Here is a 20835-nt window from a genome sequence, read left to right as displayed (position 1 = left end):
TTTCTAGAAAATGTGCATTTCGATTCGAAAACCTTACCGATTTATGAGAAAGTGACGTAGTCATTTGTCAAAAACAGCTAAAACATTATATGGTGAAATTTGACACGAATTCCCCTTTAACAAAAAGTTATTAATGGCTCTATCTTCATTTTTATTCGTATGATTTTGATGATTTTTGTCAGTATATCCTTAGAATTTCGAGTACTATCGTTCTAGCGAAAAATATTTCGAAAAAAGTTTGAAACAAGAATGTTTCTTTGTTAGGGATTTTTAATTGGCTGATTACATAATGAAAGACTCGTACATTCGCATTGCTGCCATAATGAATAAATAGAAAACAAGATTTCCTGATAATATCCTGAAAACCGTATTGGATTTGGTGCACTCGATTGGGAGATATTGAATGAAGAAGGTGTTGATATTAATATGATCAGGACTGTACACCAGAATAGGCAGATCTGATCACAAGCATTTGACTCAAAGTGTTCTATAAAGTGACTTTAAATGCAATATAAGACGGCAGACTGTCCGCTCTGGTTACTTTCATGCACTGCCTTGAATGTCCGCTATAGTGGACAGTCTGCCTTCTTTTATTGCATTTTTGCAACACTTTGTAGAACACTTTGAGTGAAGTGCTTGTTATCATATCTTCCTATTCTTGTGTATGTGCTACACAACAGAGCACATGTAATAATCTTCACAACTTAGGCAGATATGGGAGAAATAAGCGCATTTTGTACCTTGAATTAGGCAAAGGTCTACTTTATTTCTACTTATTCAAAATAGGTACATCAATATAAACCTACGAACAGATGTCTTAAGTTATCATCAAGAAATACCTTCCAGCAAATCCGCGCCGAGTGCAATAGAACAGGAATCATTTGCTGTTGAATCTGTCGGAGTTTTCATATTTGTTATTGTCGTCTGCTAGCGCTGTTATAACCATAGTGGACAGTGACTTGCTGACACTGTCTGAATCCCCTCACTGAAAACTACAGGACCGATGTTTACCATGTTTTTTTTTTCTTTAATCTTATTTCAGGACCCAAGCATCCTAACGCGTGCGACGGGAAGAGAATACGACTGACTCTGGATTTTCGAGGATTGGACCAAATACGATGTTTACATTTCAGTAACTATGGTTACAAGTCATTGTTTGAGTGGTGTCTGTGTACATTCACGAAGGGCAATGATTTTTGACATTTTTCGTTCTGTACCACTTGACGAATTTTCTTGAAATCTTTAGTGCCACTTTTTCTCATAAACGTTTTATTTTATCAATAAATAACAAAATACGTTCGTTATAAATAAAGCCTGACACATTCTGGTGTTAGGGTGATTTTATAGAGAACTATAAGTGCAGCGTAGGACAGCAATCAATGGTGATGCTATGGCCTCTTTGCAAATCGAAAAATTCTTTCCTTTTCTATATCCGCGGTATAGGCCTACTGTTTTTCAAGATTGTGGCAAATTGCTTGTACTTGAGGCGTTGTAAGGAACGTAATCAGCGCCTCTGATGTCAAGATAGCCTTCGAAATGGTCAAAGGGCTCGAATGAATTTTGTTTCACCAAATTTGCATATCTCTGACATGAAAATTGTGTTGGGTCCCAAAATCAGATCTACATTTTCAAGTAATCGGCCCTGTAGTTATTGTACAACGGCCCAAAAGTACGTGGACACATGCTTCAGAAAATGCATATAGCAGAGTTGTAATGGAAAGGACTTTATGTTAGCGTAGACATACAGTTTTTTGCCAACATTTAAGACCTCAGCATCGATCGCTTTGTCTCATTTCTTCTAAAGCAGCTCTGCGAAGAAGATGTTGGTGTTTTAGTTGTCCAGTTGTGTTTCAAAATATATATGACATGTGTAATGTGTACATTCGCCACGTAACTTTGGGCTGGCGTAGCTCAGACTTAAATGTACATGTGCATGGTGGCAAAAGTGGCGGTATAGTGTTTTTCATATGGTTCTGGCCAAAGGTTGTTAGTTGAACCTCAGGAATGTGACCAGATCACATTAACCAGAGCCGAGGATAGTGGTGTTGCACAACACTAGATTTTCCTTAGGGTTGGGCTTACCAATGCTCTTTCACGGTATCAACTTACTGAAGCTGGTCAACTATGACACCGGCTGCCCAGAGTTGTGTAACATTACTACTTGTGATCACAAGTGCCTTTGGCGAGATCTATCTGAAAAACGTAGGGTTTTGCAGCGAAGGTGTTAGGAATATTCCGGTACATGTTTTTTTATCAGCATGTTGGATATCTCGTGCCGAGGTGCCTGTTACTCTAACCAAGCACAGTGACGTCACATAGTGACAACATACTCCTTCCCTTCATCGAAACAACAACATAGCGACCAGTCATCGTTTTCTGACACTTGAACTGCTTCAGTTCTCCCGGGTTCATGCGATCCGCTTGGAAAAGGCAAACCTCAGTCAAGGTCGGGACGAAAGAAGGGCCAGGCATCTTGTTCGTCACAGAGATGGTGAAGTTGAACATCTTGTTTTCTGTCGAAAAGAATTGGAATCTTGAACGCAAATCTTGTGTATCCATGAAAGTTAAGTTCATTTGTCATCCAGGGATGCCAAATTCCTCTCCATCACATGATTATAAACTGTAGATATATTTCCGACTTTCACGAAAAATATACATCAGGTTACATGTATAGGCGGTTATTGACGCAAATATTCACCAACGCGCAAGGGATAGCAAGTGACTCCTAAAACCATCTTTTATTTAAAAATCGTCTGCTGGAACATACAGGACAACGTCGGTGGAGACAGTTGTGACATTTCAATTTTCATTGCATAGAGATTTGACGGACTGATTTGGAAATTCATTCCAACCATGCAACTGTTTCAGAAATGAGAAAAAGCTCCTGGGTGTCATGACATGCATTCAATTATTATTTCACCACAAAGAGCTGCTTCTTCCAGCAGATATGAGACAGCTGCCGGGGCGGGGACTATTTCTTTATGGGGCCTTATTGTTCAGCGTCTCCAAGGAATTCTATTTTTAGAGTCCAATGGGGGGGGGGGGTTGGGGGCCTTCCCCCCCCCCCCCCCCCAATGTACTGACTAAAACCTCTCACTTTCAGAGAACGGGGGAGGGGGTTTGGGGAACTCATCCCCCAATGTACTGGCTATATATGTCAGAAGGACGGGGGTTTGGGGGGCTCCCCCATGTCAAACAGTTGTGTGAGTTCACTAGAGATTGCTCTTTACATATTAGATAGGACTGAATTATTTCTTCAATGATATGAAAATTGAAAACCCTCTGACATGCCTGAGTACAAAAATGCAGAGGCAAGACACACCATGCATGTCATGACACCCAGGAGCTTTTTCTCATTTCTGAAACAGTTGCATGGTTGGAATGAATTTCCAAATCAGTCCGTCAAATCTCTATCCAAATGGAACATTATGACCACTCTATATTTGTGCAGTAGTGTTAAAACTGACTTTTTTGAGTACGCAAATCGAGAAGAAGAGGACGTTTACTTCGTCTGCAATGAAATGTCACAACTGTCTCCGCCGACGTTGTTGTCCTGTATGTTCTAGCAGACGATTTTTAGATACATGATGTCCCACACCCGCACTTCAGGACAGTGGCGCCGGTGTGAATAAATCTACTTGCGTGAATGGTCAATGGCTCATGACGTCATGAAATAATTGCGTTACGAGGAAGGAAACAATGGGAATCACTGTGGTTGCGGTGCGTCGTGAAAGCAGGATCGGCAAGCGCGGCCCGTATGGAATGCAACAAACTGCACCGGAACCGGAACTGTCATGGGTCTGCACAAATTTTTTCAGATTCGATGGACATGATGGATATATGAATTTTGTTTACACTTTATACATACACGTAACCATTACACTCACTACGTTGTGTGAGTTATAAATCAGGTCATTCTCAATTGTACACGTGTGCTTCTTTTAAAATGATGTAAACTACGTGGAGGGCAGGTTGATGTGAAAGTGAAAGCACCCCAGCAAACCATAAACCCCATTATTTCGTTACAAAAAAACTTCTCTTACCTAATAGGCGATCAGTTGGATAACTGATAAAGACTTCATTTATCTTTGTAGATAGCTAATGAGAGAGAAATAAGCATATCAATTGCAAGTTGCCGATTCACTTCTCATAAGATTAAAATGAGTGGCCTTGATGAATTGTGTCGGTGTAAGATGTTGGTGTCGTAATCGTCAATTCTCGGAAGCGTTCGGGAACTTCCGGGAGGTCGACCCAAATCGTGACCTATTATTTTAACAAAGAGATTGCCTGTTTGAGTGATATCAAGGATTGTTAAATTTCTCATGTTTCAGTATCCTTTGTACGAAGCTGTAACCTAATAATCTCACGAAAATGATATGGAAATATGCCAAATGAGGGATATGTTACCTTGAGGTCGACCGCCCACCAGGGGTTGCCCTGCACCTTCGTACAGCTACAGGTGTCTGCCACGGCATTGGGGTTGGAATTGCCGTCTGTTGCTCGAGAGGCAGTATAACTCCGAAAGGTAGAGCTCTGGGATGCTGGCTTCAACCATGCTAGACCCTCTGAAACGAAAGTAATATAATTTATTAACTGTTTGATATTAATGTATAACATTTATATCAGCCTTCAAATGTTGACACCAGGAAGAGCTCACTAAGCTCTTTTATCAGTTACATGGTCATGTCAATAGCCTTTGACTATATTCTCCACATTTTTTGATACGTTCTGTCTCTCCCTTATTGACAATGTGTCTATCACCGGCAGTTCTAGGAGAGAGTGTAATATAGATCTTTTTGGTACCTAATTATTGTTAAAATGAGTCGTAAATCTAGTCTGAAAGTACTACAGGCAATACTCACTCTTTTTGAATACCTGTACTTCACATAACGTTAATACTTCGTGGCCGTTTTGCATGGATACGACTACATATCGGCCTATCAAAGGTGCCTGACACTTGTAATTCTTTGTAAGACCTTGTTTCTGTTGGTCCTTGGAGTACCAGCAGACAGTCGATGGCTGGGGTCGGTACGGATACCCTTCGATTGGTCTTTGATTGGTTACCGCAATTGTAAAGTTGGCAAGGCGATTCCCTACATAAAATGTGGAAAAAAAGGCCAGAAAATCAAGATACAGTATAGGCCCTACTACAATCATCTCAGTGGCTTCGATCCTACGTCGACCAGTTCATACATTATGATTTTCTACCGTTAATGTGAGGACAATATTTACATTCATGCGAATTTCATTGTTCGTATAAGAACAACGTTAAGACAATAAGGATAAAGTACGTTACGGGGAGATCACACCGCCCGTGTAGAAATAGAAAACCACAAATGGAATGCATAGGAACCTCTTCGTTGGAGAATGAAATTGAAGGTAAAGATGCATGTACACGTACGTCGTGCTTTATATGTGAGTGATTCCATGGAAGTCACGGAAGGGAAATTTGGACTGTTTTAAAAGATGAATACTCCAATAATAATGGAGCGTGTAGCTTCTTTTGGGCATAGCTGTGTTACCTTTCAGGATGTATCAAAAGTGTAACAAGAAATATTCTCTATCTCAATCAGATTGTTTTTAAATTCAGAAAACATTTGTCACGGAAGAGACAATGCAGAAACGAGGTGAGTAGACACTATCTGATCTTTCTACAAATTTCTGCAAACTTTGTAAAGATTTCGACCTAAAAAATCTTATATATCTATACTTATGTTATATAATTGCCACAGTGTATGGATTTGTTCGAAAAAATTAGGTATAAAGATACAGCTGGTTGACAGGTGACTTTTGAATTCAACACTCATGTTACGAAAGGGACATGTCCGAATTTAACAATTTCCTTTTTGGTTTTTCTGACAAATATTGGCATCATAATAAAGAAACCCCTCTACATGATTCTCAAATGTTGTGTATATTCTGGTAACTTTGTTGACTTTTGTCTAATGAAACGTACCCCTGTGATTACAAAGCGCCCATAGACATACGCCCACGTGATGACTACTATAGACCTGTTGAGGTGAACATGCAACTAAGGCCCACTGAAGACAATCGACTATGATATGGATAAGGTCAGTTTAAAATTAATCGGGTATAAATCTCACCACAGCAGTCGCCTCTGTTAGTCAAAGAAACTGATCCGATTAGATATTTTTCCTGAAAATGAATTAAAAGACGTACATGTCATTTTGTTCCGTTTTATCACGAATGTAGGGCTATATACTCCCGTTCCAGCGGCCTGAGACCTCTCAGTAAATACAAAGTTCAAGCCAAAACAAGGCCATCGGGTATGGCGGAATTTATTCAGGAAATATTTTTTACATCAGGACTAAATCTTACGCCAGAATCCCGCTACAAATTTCGAAACCATACAAACATTTCTCTCAGGACACACATTTGACAACAACAGGTAAAAGATGACAATCCGTATAATTTTTTTCTTCAGAACAATTCATTTTCAAGTTTCTAATATTTTTTTGTCAGTACCGCAAAACACGCCAGGATTTTGTTTTCGTCAATAATTTTTACGACCAGGATGCAGGTGACTCCTGTAGAACGCACGTGACCACGTAAACTGATGACGTCACATAATCTATTCTCAGTGGGCGATTGGTTTGTTCTCACTCCACAGTTTCAAAATCGGCCAAAAGTGTCCATCCCTAACGTTGTTCGTATTAAAACAGTGTGTTCCTTTGAATTGGCCGTGCTATCTACCAATCGAGTTAGTTTATTATGCAGAACAGCTTTGGTGAAGTAGAGCAATTCACCTCCTATCATCCAAAATGCGTTTGGTCGAATAGTTTCTTGTTGCTGCTGGGGCGTGTAGTGACACAGAGCGTGGCTCAGCATGCGTTCTCCCGCCAAATGACACGGGGGGGGGATGTGTTTTGAGGTATTCCTGATTCAACGGACGAATAGACCACATTGGCACTATTTGGCAGTCTGAGAAAAATCCGTTAATTTGCTTTTATTTGCTGACCCTCAGTAAGTTTATTTTCAGAGATGATCTTTATTATTTAAAGGAATATTCGGATATTTACCTCAGGTGACATCTTGGAATTATTGCCAATTATATCAACGGCCATAATGCCCTTACAACAATATCAGGAGTTCCAGGTAGTGACGGACGGTGTGAAGAATTTTCGGTTTGTTGAAGGTTCAGATTTTGAATCCCACACAGTATTCTCGGTATTTCAATCAAAATTTTAAATTGCGCTAGAAAGCCTTAAAACATTACCATCAAATCTACCGCCAACCACGGGTGAGTCTCGTGTCTATTCATATTGGTATGTGTACAACTCCTTCGTGTCCACAAAGGGCTTGTATTACCATCAACCGCCAACGCTGCTTCACCTCCGTATGTATGGGTGTGGATCTGGAAGGCAAGCCTCTTTAAGGCGAGATTGGCGGCTAGAAAGAAATTTGAAAGAAATACTAGTACATGTATGTCAGTGACCCGAATTGACGCTAGTTTAGTCCTCTGTTAATATGGGACATACAACTTTCGTTCATAGCCCGACTACAGCGCTTGGCACGTATCGCCGAAAACCGCGTTATCCCCGAGACGCATGTTGCTTGGAGGCCAAGTTACTTATCCAGTATAGGTCCGAAGCAGTTATACAATCTGCGTCTTACTTGTATCCGACCTTACATGTAATTTTGGGTTCGATTCGATTGCTTCCTCGCGTCATTCCTTATCACTTTCACCCCAACTCAATATCAGTGTGGGGATTCGGACAGTGTCAACGAATCACTGTCCGCTATGGTTACCGAAGCGGCTGGCAGACGACAGCAAATAAATTGAAAGTACAGGCAGATTCAACCACGAATATTTCCTGTTATATGGTACTCGACGTGGATTTGCTACTTGTTATTTCTAGACGGTAGCTTATAAACACACATGTAATAGGTTTCTATTGATGAAGCTGTCCTGAATAAGTAGATAAATCAGTGTTTTTTAGCTCCATGTCAAATTAATGGCACAATTTGCGCTTGTTTACCATAATTGCCTCAGTTGTGGAGATTATTGAACGGGCTTTAACCAGAATAGGAAGATGTGATTACAAGTGCTTGGCTCAAAGTGTTCTATAAAGTGACTTAAATGCAAAAATATGCGGCATGCTGTCCGCTATGGTTACGTCTGTCCACCTCCGTGCCTGTCCACTATTGTTACACCATAAACGTAGCAGACTGTCATGACTGTGTCAACATGTAACCATAGCGGACAGTATGCCAGCTATAACTGCATTTTAAGTCACGTTATGAAACACTTAGAGCCAAGTGCTTATTATCACATCTTCCAATTCTGGTGTACATGCTACACAACACGGCACGTGCAATGATAATCACAACTTAGGCAGATATGGTAGATATAAGCGCAGTTTGTACCCATAGCTGGGCGTAGGGCTACAAAAACACTGATTACTAGCATTTAGGACAGCTTCATCAATATAAACCTATCAACAGATGTGTTTGAGCTATCATCTAGAAATACCAACCAGCCAATCCACGTCGAGTGCCATAGAACAGGAAATATTAGCGTTCGAATCTGCCTGTGCTTTCAATTTATTCTGCTAACCGCTTCGGCAACCATAGCGGACAGTGATTTGCTGACACTGTCCGATTCCCCACAGTGAATATGTATTTTAGACTTGCGTGTACTGCATTTAGCTCTGGAGATTAGTACGAAAGCAAAAATGCAGTATAAGTGTAATTGCAATTGAATCTAAATTGTTCGTGTTCCAAACACTTACGATTACAAGTCAATGGTCTTCCTGACCAAGTCCCATCGTATCTGCAAGTGATTTCAGTATTGCCACCAGTAGGATAACGTCCATTCCTGCATTTAAAACTGATCACTGATGTGCCCGCCATTCTCCAAAGACCAGGCATTCTCCAAAGGCCAACTCGTTGTAATCTCTTGTCAGAAAAACCTAGTTTGGATGCGGCTGTCCCATTATTTGTAAATTGTAATTTTGGCTTTACATTTGTGAATAATTCTGCTGGAACTTCTGGACAAGCCCTTCCTGAAATTTCAATACAAAATAGAGTACTGTTTTAAACATCGTTAGCAGCCACGATAGTAGAAACTGGCGATCAGTCCATTCGTTATGAGTCGTCTTCCTACTGGTTGTACGAGGCCGATACCATTAGCTATGACATGATGTCACCAAAGCCTCCAATAAGATACACCCAGAAATCAGTGCCGGTCGGCATTCTAACAAGTCTTTCGCGTCCGCCACTGATTCAGTTGGTGTGGAAAAGGGAATATCTCCTACAGATAGCACTCGATAACGCGCTCGAGAAAAACCGATTCTGAAAATCTCGAGATTTACTACGAGAGACTCCGGACCAATTGATCAACGAGGTCATTTCGACCATCTTAATGAAACAGTAGCATCAAATGTGCACAAATACGTTTTAAACGCTATTCATTAAATAATACGGGTGCGTAAGATCAACTTAAATATGCTACTTGAGGCTGATTAACCGTCGAACCGAGAAAATCATTTGCAAAATGTACTTTACATATAAATGTCCTCGCCGATCAACTACTGTCGTTCGGCGATGACTGCTCAGTCCCTGTACAGACATGACAGAGGCTTTGAATTGTCAATCGTAAGAAACTGGCCGTCCCTGGAGGCACTACACAGTGGGGCCGGGGTCCGTTTTGTCCCCCCAGAGAAATGTATTTCTAAAGACGCAGGCCATTTCCATGTTCATGAATGGGTCCATCCTGTTCCAAATACTATTTACTTTCACGCCCTGGTTTCCATGTGCAGAGGGATCTTTGGCGATTTTATGAGCCTAGCATCTGTGCCATTTGAAGCGGGTTTCAATCCCCAGTTTGGCCTCAATATGTAACATACCTTCCATCTGCCACGCGAGGTGGGCGTAGTTGTGCGAGTGTCAATTATGCTCGTCCAAATTCTATGCCATATAGCGAAAAAATAGCCGAGATGACCCCATGTTTTCACATCGAATAAAGAAACTAGATGCATTTGGCTATCTGCCGGTGGTTATGGCATTCCCAAATCATTCATTTTGAACCGATTGAGGCCCGTCTGAAGATAGCACACATCAAGCCATTTCTTGGTCAATTATTTACCATTTTCAGGATCCAAGTGGTGTCAAAGATGGCGTCACCTATCGGTGCACTTATGAATTAAATGCAACGAAAATGCTGTCTTCCCTGGATTCATTTTTACGCAGAAATGCATTGATCATGGTGCCTGTGATGTATGATTAGGCCTCAGCAGAAACTGAAAGACTACCTCGTGTCGGTTGCCAGGGGCCTATTTGACGCTGCCCTTGACACCGTCCTCCGCACTGTGTAGTGCCACCTCAACCGTCTTTTGACGACGTGTTTGAATAGGCAATAAACCAAGCCAGAAGTTATCAAATGATAGTGATGTATGAAAATATATGCTGGAAAAGAGCGTACCTATCGGGGGAATCCTGAACATTTTACGAAGGAAACCATAGACGTTACCAGGATTTCCATTGCGGGGCGGGGGGATTTTGCAATAAATGTATAACTGAGGTCAATTAAGATCTGCAAAAATTCGCCGCAACAATTTTCCAAAACTGGGTACACAGATCTTAGCTTTGTAAGAATTTTTTTGAAAACAATTTGAGACTAGAGGTATACCGCGTTTGGTGGCAAACGCTACGATATCCGCAATTTGGTGAATTCAGATCGATGGAAGCAGAGGATACCCAAAGGTTGCCGAATGATGTTGTTGTGTGAATTCACAAGATTTATTCCCGAATGAGAAAGTGTGTTGATGAGAGATATTAAAAGTGATGAATGCATATATAAGCGAGGTTAAGATTTATTGAAGGAATTTAGCTATACATGCCCAATGCCTCCAATGAACAGGTTTGGCAAAGGCCTGACAGAAAGACAGAAAGATATTGCTGTTTATCGTTACCATTCAATCTTAACCTCACTATTTATTCAAAGTATAAAGGAAAGTTTCATTGATTTCCTTCGGTTATTATCTTCGGTATATATGTCCCAATTGTAAGTTGGCTTACAACCGAAATTAACCACAATTCTGCTATCGGAAATACCCAAACATCACGCATAATCAGCAGTTCTATAAAGCCTTTTGAAACTAATCATTACCTACCCTGACAAATAAGAGCCTTTCCAGACCATGTTTGGTTGGCTTCACAGACCAGAAGAGTGTCACCAGCGATTCTCCTGAATCCTTTCGCACAGTCTAGCTTGACCACACTTCCCTGATAGACCTCCGTCGAGTTCTGATTGGCGTTTAATGGTTGAAGGGGTGGACAATTGGTGGCTGAAATGTCATGATATTTTAGAGTACCGTGACAGTAAAACGTCCTTTACCTTAAGGGTAAATAACTTTATACAAATTTATAAAAGTTAGTGAAATCCGGATACTGTTAATTTGTGCTTCCATGTATTTTGTACACTTTTAAACCAAAAATAAAAATGCCCAAATTTGCTATATCTAACTGGTCAGTATGCAAGTCATCGAAAGGTACTTGGTCCTAGTTTGGTCCAAATATTTTTAATCTTTATTCAACTACAGTACATTGGTTGCAATGCAGTCATGTTTTCCAACATTTTCCATGCATTGCCCCTCGTTCCAGCGGCAGCGGTTTTGAATCGCAACCAGGTGGTGACCGTCGGTTACGTCAGCAACCTCGTTTTTTTTCGTTCCCAGGTTCGCTACCAAAGGACTACAATGCTTGAATGTACGCAATATAGAACAAGACCATTCATTTATGAAAGTGAAAAAAACGATATTGCTCTGTCTCCAGACGAAAAGGTTGAAATCAACCGAGAAAAAAAACTGCATCTAAAAAAATTTCAGATGAATTTCGCGGTCGGACGACATTACCGAGTTTCCGCAAATCTCACGACTATGAATTACGAAGTTATGATTACAAAGGAACTCGCGTTCAATTTTGCAGTCAGTTGTATAAGAAGTTTTAAGAAGGTTTCATTTCACCCTAAACCTCAGTAAGTTTCGGCTTTGACCTAAATTTTAGCTCCAACCTGCCTGTGTTAAGTGAGACAACTTACACCTCCAGTTATGAATTCCTTAATTGAAAGCACTTACATTTACCACTTGATATTCATCCGGACTTTAACCGCAGTAATTCTGCTTACTGATAAAAAAGACATGCAAAAATCCGACAGATATGATCGATATCATAACTCGTAATTTGTTCACATCGACTTCAACAGTGCAGTGCATCTAGCGGTAAAACATTAAGCATTTTTCTGCCGGAGATTGGTATCGGTGTGGATTAAATTTTGTCTAATGACTTTTGGAACAAGGTATACTGACTACAATATCGACGTACTAAGCAACACTATCTGATGACCTAACCCGCGCGCGGTAATTAAAAAAATACATGTTTGTAGTCGTGAAAGCAAATCGTAATTTTCTGCTTATTACATTTGCATACTAGATCCGATCCTGACCAAACTGATCCCTTCGTGCATACTCTCCTAGTGTCTCCTGATACCCGTGAGAAGTGCTCATTACATCTGAAATTTGTTACAGTTCCTACCGCAGTCTTTCGGTTGTTGCGAGTTGTGTGGGGTATGTCGTGTAAAGGTAGGCATGGTATTGCTGTAAAAGATACACCAGCAATTAACGGAACAAGTCGGACATGGATTAAGCCGATTTTTTTATATGGAAATGGCTTCTATAGCTGAACCGTGATTCCTCCAAACAGAATGATTGAAAATCATCAAACTGCATCAAACAATGCACTAGCACGGAATGTAACCATTATAGGCATACCCGAAAATCGCAAGCTTTGTCAAAAACCGCCTGGCACCATAAGCAAAAAACTTTTATTTGCGATCAATTAAATGTGATGCTAATGGGGCGGCACGCACAGGGGTATTATCTTTCTGGCCGCCTTAATCACGCCAAGTTGCCCTTTCTAAATGGATTGGGAGGTTGTTTGATGTTGTAAAATCAATTCCTGTCAACAAGATCAGTATAATGCATGTCCAAGCGTTAGAAGCACAAAAAACATATAAAAACGTTCTCTACTTTTCCACATTCATAATGTAGGTGTCGAATTCCCGGCACTGAATTAAAGTATGCGATAAAGGAACCCTGATCGGACTGCATACCGGATGATGTTATTTTCGATTTCAAGTTCACTTAAAAGGCGTAATGACAAGACGAAAGGAGAAAAAAAAACTTGCGTTTGCAGACAAGGTCTTTTCCGCTCCACTTGAGACTGACTCGGCATACACGTTTCTCGTCTCCAGATACTATCGCCATTCCATCTATACATCGATAAGTTATGACTGAAGTTATTGTTTTATCGCTTGAACTCCGCTTCGTGTTGGGCAGGGTCGGGGGAGGTGGACAGTCGCCAAGTTCTTCTACAAAATTAACATTAAAAGAGAAAATACACAAAAGAATACATTCTCAGGAGGAGTAAAATTGGGTATAGGTACAGTCCTTTCAGAAAGTAAATGTTCACAGGTTATTTTTAATATCACAGAGATAAGATTAGATATTTAAACGCGGTTTTCAGGAAAGTATATGGTATATTTAGTTGGTCATATATCTGATGTATTTGGATGCACCTAATTTCATCCCTTCATTATGTAGCAAACATTTCAAAAAAGGTCCAAAAATCACTTTTTTATTTCATGTGCCTTTTCAAAAATTAAAATGAGCCCATGAACTGCTTTATGACCATCATTTTTTGGCACTTGCAATTCCATAGAGTGTGTTCGATTGTCTCGACAAATGCACATTTTTGCTAAGGAGTTTTATATCATTTTTTTAATCTCTTCCATAACCTTTGATAAAGACCCCCAATCCTTCACGTATGAGCTGGGTTGGCCATAAAGACCCTGACTGACTGCATTGCTGACTATGAGGGGTGTTCTCAAAGGTCACCAGCAGTCTGAAAAAAACAATCACCTGTAGCGAGCTAAAACTAATCTTTAAAATGAAAGAATTTAGCCGGAATTTTCCAGTAATGAAAGCAAAAAAACCCTTGTTGCATCATAGTTCACCCAAACATTGTAAAAAAGAACGAAAATAAAATAAAACAAAAAAGTTACTTTTTGGACATTTTTTAAATTGCCTGTTACATAATGAATAGACAGGATTGGATCAGTTGGGTCCGAATACAACAAATGCATAACCAGCTAGATATACCATTCTCTGCTGAAAACCGCATTCAATTATCTTATTCTATCTCTGTGATATTAAAAAAACCTGTGGACATTTACTTTCTGGAAGGAATGTACGTATATAACTAAGCAGGCTTTGGTTTTCTGGAGACCCATCATTTCACACTCGGTTCCGCAAATAGCTAGATAAAACTTTTGACAATGAAAAGTCAACGAAAATTTTATAATTTCAGTTAATGATCCACTGGGTGTCTTAAACAGAAGGGTTTCCATATATAGGTTCTACAACAATCTTTATCCCTTGAAGCTGTTTCCCTTCTTTATAGCTTACGAACACACGCTGTACAATCATTATCCTGTTTTTTTGGGAATTCAATCGTAGTCGATTTTCTGTTTTTTAATCATCAGCTGATGTAAAGAAATAAGGAAGAAGAAGAAAAACGATCAAAAGAAACAGGAAGCGAAGGAGAAAAAGGAGAAGGAGAAGAAGAAGAATATTGAATACGAAGTATAATCAAAACTGAGCGTACGTGCATGTTGATCACGCAAACTTGTACTCACTTTCTGCGGGTAAATTTGCCACATCGTCACTGCTGAAGTCCTCCAAGTCGCCAAGATCCTCTGCGAGTGATAGCCACGCCTATCGGAGAGGAAATTGAAATAAAACCTGGTATGTAATTCCTATAGTTGTACCTATATTTCGTTCCAAAAAGGCGACAAAAGTGTTGCCGATGTGGCGAAAACGGATGAATGTTCAACTCGATAAGAAACATACCGACTGTCCTTTTTTGGCAACGAATCAAACATAAACAAATAGGATTCAAAATCGCGGGGTCAAAACGTCATCTATCTTATATGGGCTTAAAATACGTAAGACCTAAGGGCAAATCCAGCCGAAACATTTGCGCCGCGGCGCACCAAAAATTGGGGTTCCTTCGGAAAATTTGAGACATTGATGCTCTGAGATGCGATTTCAGGCCACGCGGACAACAACAAACTACTGCACGGTTAGAAGCAAAGTATTCTTGACAGAAAGCAGTAATAAATTATTCTGGTGGGCTCGGACTTTAATTTCAAGTGAAACATGTACAATGTAGGTGACAAAATATAGATTAAGAGTCAACAATGCCACAAATTGAAACAGAAGCAATGGAAAGACAGAAACAGGTCCGTAGTATCTCATGATTAAGAAGAAAATAAGCCATAAAAAGTTAAAAGGATCTCATGTTGATAAGTATTGTTATTTAGGCACATTATCCCCAGAATACCTTTTTTCAATAATGGTCACCGCTGCCATTAAGACCCTCGAACACCCTCCCTCTGTATCAGCCCCTGAGATCTATCACTGGATATTGCGACCATATTAGATAGTTTCCTTGGAATACGATCAGTTGGCAAATCATAAATTTGTAGCAAACGAAACAATGTTAAAATTGGATGGACAATACATCCTCAATTGATGAGATTCGTAATACCAACCTGACAAAGAAATATTATGGCAAAGAAGCGCGACATCCCCTCTTTCAACGTGAATTTAACAGCATCAAGTGATCGTTTTAGAGGAAGCTCTGGTAATATGAAAAATATATTGATAACGTTATTTATCTGGTCACTCCCGAAATCGAGTTTCTTTATTTGTACATTTTCGAAAGTGGACGTAAAACGAAACCTTAATTGAAATGAAATGTTTGCAATCGGATGAACTAAAAATAGAAATATATAAAGTGCTTCTGCATGGTAATCAAGTTCCAAATGGGTGAAAATACCAGTAAGCTTCCGTTTGTATTTTTAGTTGCACTTCCACCTGGCAGTGCTTAAAATAATAGACCCGTATGTGAAAACCCCGTGTCTATTAGCCCCATCAGCTCGATGGGGTTAATTTAAAAACATGGGTTTGACACGGGGTTTTCTAATAGATGGAAGCGCAAGAAACACGGCAATATGTTGTTCCTTAGCACGGCGTCAGAAGGCGCGTTCGATTCCTGTAATTGATGTCTCTACGGGCATGCGTGATACACACTTTCTAGCCTCCGACATTTACAAAAAACAGGAGAGGTACTAACTGCAGCGACACCTGTCGCCGGATCGACTAACAATATATTATGAAAGCGCTCGCCGGGTTTTTCTTACAAACGGCGAAGACACGGGTGACGAAAAACCCGGGGATTTTGGATAGGTGGAACTAAGACTATAGTATGAACGCTGACGAACTGCAACAAACAATCTATGATGTGTTCAATGACATTCGAGGTTATCCAGACTTCCCTGACAAGCTATCGTCGGCAACAAGAGCCTTTCGTCACCGCCTTGAACGCTGTATAGCAATGGGAGGACGCCGGGTCGAGAGGTAAACCAAAACGACCTCGAAGTGTAATCCCTTATTACTCGGTTGTCGTAACTCGCAACCAAACCTTTACCAGAAAACTTGATGGATGTCAGTTACATGCTTAAAAAATGACGTCGCGGAACTCCGCCGGCTTCGAGGAGTGGGAAAGAAATTGGCGCGCTAGGAATTCATTGACCCTTAGAGGGCGAAGATTAACGAAAATTGGGTTTTTCTTATACCTAGAGTGAGTAAAAGAGTAAAAACTAAATCTGAAATTGTCAAAACCCTTTTGAAGTATAGTTTGCTTATGGCTTATGAAACAGGAAAAGAATAAACCTATTGTAAAAAAAAGTAAAAAGCAGCCCATTCCTTCGAGTCATTCTGAAGAACTGTTGCAACTAATTCACGGCACGACTAAAAACAGTTTCAAAACATTTTAAAAACCGTGCCGAGAAAAATTGCAGAAGAATTAAGCATGCCAATTTTTCAGCAACGTTTTCAAAACTGCAATTTGTCTTATTATATTCAAAGCCCTGTATTTGTTCGCCAGCAACTCCTCGAAAACATTTTATATAATATTCCGTCATTTGCAATTTTGCTACATTTTCAAAACATTTTCTTACCGAACATTTTCTTACGGTTGCTGTGCACAGATGCCTTTATTGACATCAACTAATTCATGGAGTCCACTGATCGACGCTGATGACTAATCCAATCGTGTGAAGCCAAACTGTACAAGTTGAACCCGACTATGTTTTTCATATTTCAGAAGGAGTGATATATGCATGAGAAACGTGTTTCATGTGTCCTTGGGCTATAGGTCAAATATCTCCAACCAGACGACAATGGGACAGGACATATCATCTTAATTAACATATTCAAATAAACTGAACGAATGAGCTTGACTCTTTTCAAACTTCCTCACAGATTGCCTAGGGAAATCTTAAGTTATGTGTGATTCATAAAATTCTACGAAATTTATCGATAAATCTACAAACTTAAAACAAAACCAAGCTGATTAATGTCTTTGTTCCAGTTTCCCACCACATGCCAGTAGAACTTTGCGACACTGATATTCAGTGTTAAACGTCACTGCATTTAGCATTCTTTCTATAGATCTTTAAGGTAGTCAAATTCCGATATGCGGACTTAGAAATGTCTGTGTCATACTGAACAAGATCGCCATTACTGAGGACAAAGAAATCACTACGCGATCTACTGCTGGCAAATTCGAAGATATCCTTCTTGGTGACATTATAAACCACGTTTGGCCTTATGTCCAACGCACCGATGTTTAACATTCTGTGATTTTGTAGCACGAAGATAAACCTAAGATTTACGTAATCCATCAAAATATATCTAACAGAGATGTGAGGCGCTGATAAACTAAATATAACTAGGTTTGTGAACTGTGCCAATTTAAAGGAAAATGTCGTCTTAGGTGATAGTACTTTGGGACATTTAAATAAGGTTCCAAATCTTGGGATAGCCCAATGTCCAGCGTGTAGAGTAGACAAACGACGTATATTTAGCTCTAAGTTTAACTTGCCTTTTCTAGAGAACCCCTCCATTGCCGTGCAAATCGGTCCTTTATGTCCACTTCTTTGAAAGCAGACGACGTATGCCACCAAATAACGCGCGATAGGTTCAAAATAAATTTTGAGATTTTTGCATTCCCTTACATATTTTGGCACCGTGGGTGGCCAGATTATACGTCCAACAATGCTTCCGTTCATTTCGAACAAGACGAAAGTTCCTCCCGGAATTTGGGATGTAGCAATGATGAACTTTTTATACTCTCCTACAATAACATAATATTTCGTTCTGAAATAACTTTTAAGTTGAAACTTCCCAGCTTGATAATTGATGCGGAATATTTGCATATTGAAATCTCCAAACTTTTGAACAAGGATTATTGAATCATTTCTGTTATGAAAGTAGAGACTAGTGTATGTAAGTGGAGGGGTAACGTCAATAACTTTATGTAATGCATAGGAAAATGTCCATCGATAATCCTCTGGATCAAGGTCCTGAAAAAAATGGTAAGATTTTTTTCTGTGCGATATGTTGATATTTGAATAATGGAGTATTAGGGTAAATTGACAAAGCTGTCAGTGGTAAACTTTGCCATCAGAAAATCAATGAAGACTGCGCTTCCATGTATTCGGTAAACATTTCGCCACACAGACTTTCTCCCTTTATTTTTACGGCATGATTTCTAAATGACAGGTCCAGTGTTACGTCGTTGAGTTTTTTGAAAAAAACACAATATCATATACACGTATCGACTGGGTTCATACATGTAGCGTCCTTTTATTAACGCATGTAATCGAGAACCATGACAGGAAAGCGTAACTTTATTGGTAAAAAGTTTCCTGTTAGCAATAACTTGCTTGTAACTGTATGCGGTACTTCAGTTGCTGAAGTAAGACCATGACGGCCTCGGCGCAATCGTCAGTCTTCATGATCAATTGGATTATATTAAAGGGTTTATTCCTGCCCATATCATACATGGGACCAGCGGACTTGTAAGGGTCACGCTCTGCCCACACGATGAGGATAGGCATTAGTTGCCGAATGATGAAGGTCAGTCACGCGTAAAAACCATCAACATCCAACCAGTTCCAAAATCAGCGTAGTACATTCAAGCCCATCAACTAAACTGGTTGGTTAATCATCCACACGACGGGATTGTTACTTTTCGTTTTTTCTGTGAAAAATAACTCATCCGTTCCGCAGATAACAACCACAGTGGAAAGGTAGACAGTCTATAAACTTTAGGAACAGTCTAAGAACTCTAGGTCTATGGTTTAGTGGTATTCACGAAGATGTTAGTATTGCCGATGTATAACCGATACGCACATCAACTCTGGACAAACACACAGTGGCTGACAGGGAAACAGCCCAATTGCCACATCTTTTGTTATTTAATTGACAAACGCTTGTTTTAATGTCACCGATGTATTACCGATATAAAAATGAGGCTGCGTTATTGGTAATGTGATCGATGGACTCTTCTCTGATAAACAGCACCATACGCTCGGACACAGTGAAAATAATCCAAAAAGCTCTAAAGTACACATGGACTAATGCCAAGTAAACACACTGCGATTACTGCCGCGCGGCCGGAAGCGAATTGCCACAGCTCCTCTCAAAATCGCAACATCACATATGTTGTGGATACTTTGCTGCCTTTTAGCTGCAAGATCAGGGTCGTAGGAACGTCCTGAAAGTGATGGGACAACATCACGTCAAAATTGCATTCAATGGAAACCTCGATGTAGGTTTACATTGCATTCGAATTGACGCAATATCGTATGAATTTCGCAATTCAAGCGATTTCTGCATTTAATTGTAAGAGTACAATGACCGCATGCGATGTTACAATCGCATTTGTCACACATGCATCATATCAAAGGTTTTTGGTACTCACATATTCTTTAGACACCAGCACCAGTTCAAGATTTCGTCATAAATTTCTATACGGGCTTTCACTGAAATGTCAATCACACCGACCAGAGATATTGGGTGATATGAATAAAGACTAGCAAATGCTTTTACTCCGGTTTTGTACAGGGAGGCCTAGTGTAAATGTACATGGAGATTTAGATAAAAGCATTTCCTAGTCTTTATTCATATCACCCATTGAATGGGACACAGTGACTATAACGAAACCCTATACATGCTTCCCGAAATTGGTGGCTTGCATTGGAACTAACTTTTTACCCCTTGTCCGTCATTAAAGGCATTCAAGTGTGTTGGTTAACCATGACTATCTCCTTTGTCCCTTCACCATGACATCACTATTTCGGAGACTCACCTCCCCATTTCTGGAAAGAGGTATACCACCCTTAAGTATTCGCCTTACCGATTTCCGATTCTTGCATCGTGAGTAAACATAGTCTTTCGTTTCATTTGGTACACTTACAAGTTGCCGGTCCTTGAGACTTGTACACTGGCATCTTTTTGTCGAAGATTTGAACTTAAGTGTTTTGCACCAAAGGATATTATGACACATTATGCAGCAATGTAATGATGATGCAGTGGTTACCTCCGATATGTTTGTTGGTGGTATAGAAAAGTGAAGGTGGTGTAGCATAAAAAAGGACGTCTTTAACGAGACCAGTGCTGCTCCTCTCTGTGCGAAGTTAGAACACACTATGACAGCGACGAGCTCCATTAGCATTACGACACCTGCAATTCATTACAAACTTATATCTAGGGAAGGTTTCCACTCCACGCAACTGCGACAATGCATGCGTCATGCTCCATCCCACGACACGCCTTTTAACACCCGAAGCGAAGGATTTGTCTCTGTGTTTACGCAGCCCTTACCTAGGCTTACTCCAAATGC

The 20835-nt window shown here is 40.0% G+C and overlaps 1 protein-coding gene across 2 annotated transcripts; it reads right to left on the bottom strand.

Annotated features, from left to right (window-relative positions):
• Positions 1 to 252: 252 nt before the first annotated feature.
• LOC135497341 (sushi, von Willebrand factor type A, EGF and pentraxin domain-containing protein 1-like) lies at positions 253 to 15706 on the bottom strand. Of its 2 annotated transcripts, XM_064787161.1 has the most exons (12): positions 15635 to 15706; positions 14717 to 14795; positions 13208 to 13390; positions 12441 to 12617; positions 11136 to 11309; positions 8754 to 9026; positions 7238 to 7410; positions 6105 to 6156; positions 4863 to 5093; positions 4408 to 4565; positions 4044 to 4098; positions 253 to 2513 (listed from the first exon to the last, which is right to left on the bottom strand). In XM_064787161.1, exons 1-12 carry the CDS (start codon positions 15668 to 15670, stop codon positions 2293 to 2295), a joined length of 1812 nt encoding a protein of 603 aa, XP_064643231.1. In that variant the 5' UTR covers positions 15671 to 15706; the 3' UTR covers positions 253 to 2292. The 2 variants fall into 2 exon arrangements, with proteins under 2 accessions (XP_064643231.1, XP_064643232.1); XM_064787162.1 differs by lacking the exons at positions 14717 to 14795; positions 15635 to 15706 and having other exon boundaries at positions 12556 to 12617; positions 13208 to 13380.
• Positions 15707 to 20835: the final 5129 nt, after the last annotated feature.

The sequence above is a fragment of the Lineus longissimus genome, chromosome 12 (genome assembly GCF_910592395.1).
Source record: "Lineus longissimus chromosome 12, tnLinLong1.2, whole genome shotgun sequence".
NCBI classification, from domain to species: domain Eukaryota; kingdom Metazoa; phylum Nemertea; class Pilidiophora; order Heteronemertea; family Lineidae; genus Lineus; species Lineus longissimus.
This window is presented reverse-complemented; position numbering and strand designations above follow the sequence as displayed.